This window comes from Miscanthus floridulus, chromosome 2, assembly GCF_019320115.1.
Source record: "Miscanthus floridulus cultivar M001 chromosome 2, ASM1932011v1, whole genome shotgun sequence".
NCBI classification, from domain to species: Eukaryota; Viridiplantae; Streptophyta; class Magnoliopsida; order Poales; family Poaceae; genus Miscanthus; species Miscanthus floridulus.
In genome coordinates, this window is record NC_089581.1 from 7,238,133 (window position 1) to 7,239,543 (window position 1,411).

General features: G+C 59.9%; 1 protein-coding gene across 1 annotated transcript; it reads right to left on the reverse strand.

The window, feature by feature from the left end:
- On the reverse strand, window positions 1-1,172 carry LOC136536035 (uncharacterized). The gene is made up of 2 exons (XM_066528462.1): window positions 1,164-1,172; window positions 1-1,028 (listed from the first exon to the last, which is right to left on the reverse strand). Exons 1-2 carry the CDS (start codon window positions 1,170-1,172, stop codon window positions 348-350), a joined length of 690 nt encoding a protein of 229 aa, XP_066384559.1. The 3' UTR covers window positions 1-347.
- Window positions 1,173-1,411: the final 239 nt, after the last annotated feature.

The following is a 1,411-nucleotide window of genomic DNA, read 5'->3' on the forward strand; positions in this document are numbered from 1 at the left end:
TTCTTGGCGAGGTCATCCGGGTTTCGTGCTCGGTCGGAGCAGTGGTGTTGTGATTGCAAGGGAGTCGATCAGCCAGTCGGAGCTCTTGGATCATCTACGTCATGATCTCCACAATTCGACTTATCATCTACCTATCGGAAGATCAGGCCTTAGTCCCCATTACCTGCCCCGGTGGACGGCCAGCGCGGCGGACCCAGCGCAGCCCCGCGCCCGGAGAGGAGCACGCAGCGCGCGGCGTCCGCGTCGTCGGTGATGAAGACGGTGACGGCTCCCGCGATCTTCGTTGTCGCTGCGCATCTCGAGCACCCGCGCCACCTTGGCCGCGTCGTAGCCGCTGTAATACTGCATCAGGTACTCGTTGCCGTTGCCGGCCGCCGCCTCGAGGTCATCGCAGTGCTGCTGGTGCTGGCGGCTGCTCCGATGACGGCGGCGCCGAGGAGGCCCCCACCTAGGGTGGACGACGCGGTGTTGCTGCAGTTGAACTCGACCTCGCGCCGCCTGTGCGAGGGCTCGTGCACCGCCAGGCTCGGGTCTAGCGCGCCGCACGAGAACATTCCGCCCTCCGCGCTAGCCCCGGAGGCGTAGGAGAAGGCGTGGCCGTGGCCGTGTCCGTGGTGGGAGGCAAGGAAGCGGTCGCCGAGCGCCTTCCCCGCGGTGATCTGGCGGGAGGAGGAGGTGGACCGCGATCTTGCGCCGGCTCCGGAGTTGAGCTTGGTGAGGGCGAGGAGCTGCGGGGAGAGGCCGAACAACCAGCAGCCTACACGGCGCCCGCGCGGCGACAACGGAACGGAGCAGCGCGAGCTCCTTGGCGGCGAGCGCGCCCTAGCCGTCCTGTTACCCCCGCCGACTGCATCCCACGCTGGACTGCTGCGGGAGGTCGAGCCCACTGACGAGAACGACGAGCTGGTGAGGAACAACAGCCCGTTCCCCTCTCCTCCGGCGGCCGCGACGGCACGGGGTCCATAGGCTACAGAGCGAGCGCCGTGCGGTGATCTGGCGGCGCTGCCGTTGTGGTGCTGCTGCTGCCTCTTCGATCACTGCTCGGCAGTTGCACTATCAATGGCGAGACTTGGCACGCCCATCAGGTGCTCGATGAAATGTGAACGAAGAGTGCAAGGTGAAAACATGGTGGTAACGCTACTAGTTTTCTGTTGCAATGTAACCGTATCCATCCGGACTAAGGCGTCGTTTAGATTGCGAAAAAATTTCAAACCGATGAATAGTATCACTTTCGTCTTATTTGGTAAATATTGTCCAATCGTGAACCAACTAGGCTCAAAAGATTTATCTCGTGATTTCCAACTAAACTATGTAATTAGTTATTTTTTTACCTACATTTAATACTCCATGCAAGCGACTAAAAATTGATGTGATGAAGAGAGAGTGAAAAAACTTATAATTTAGATGGCAT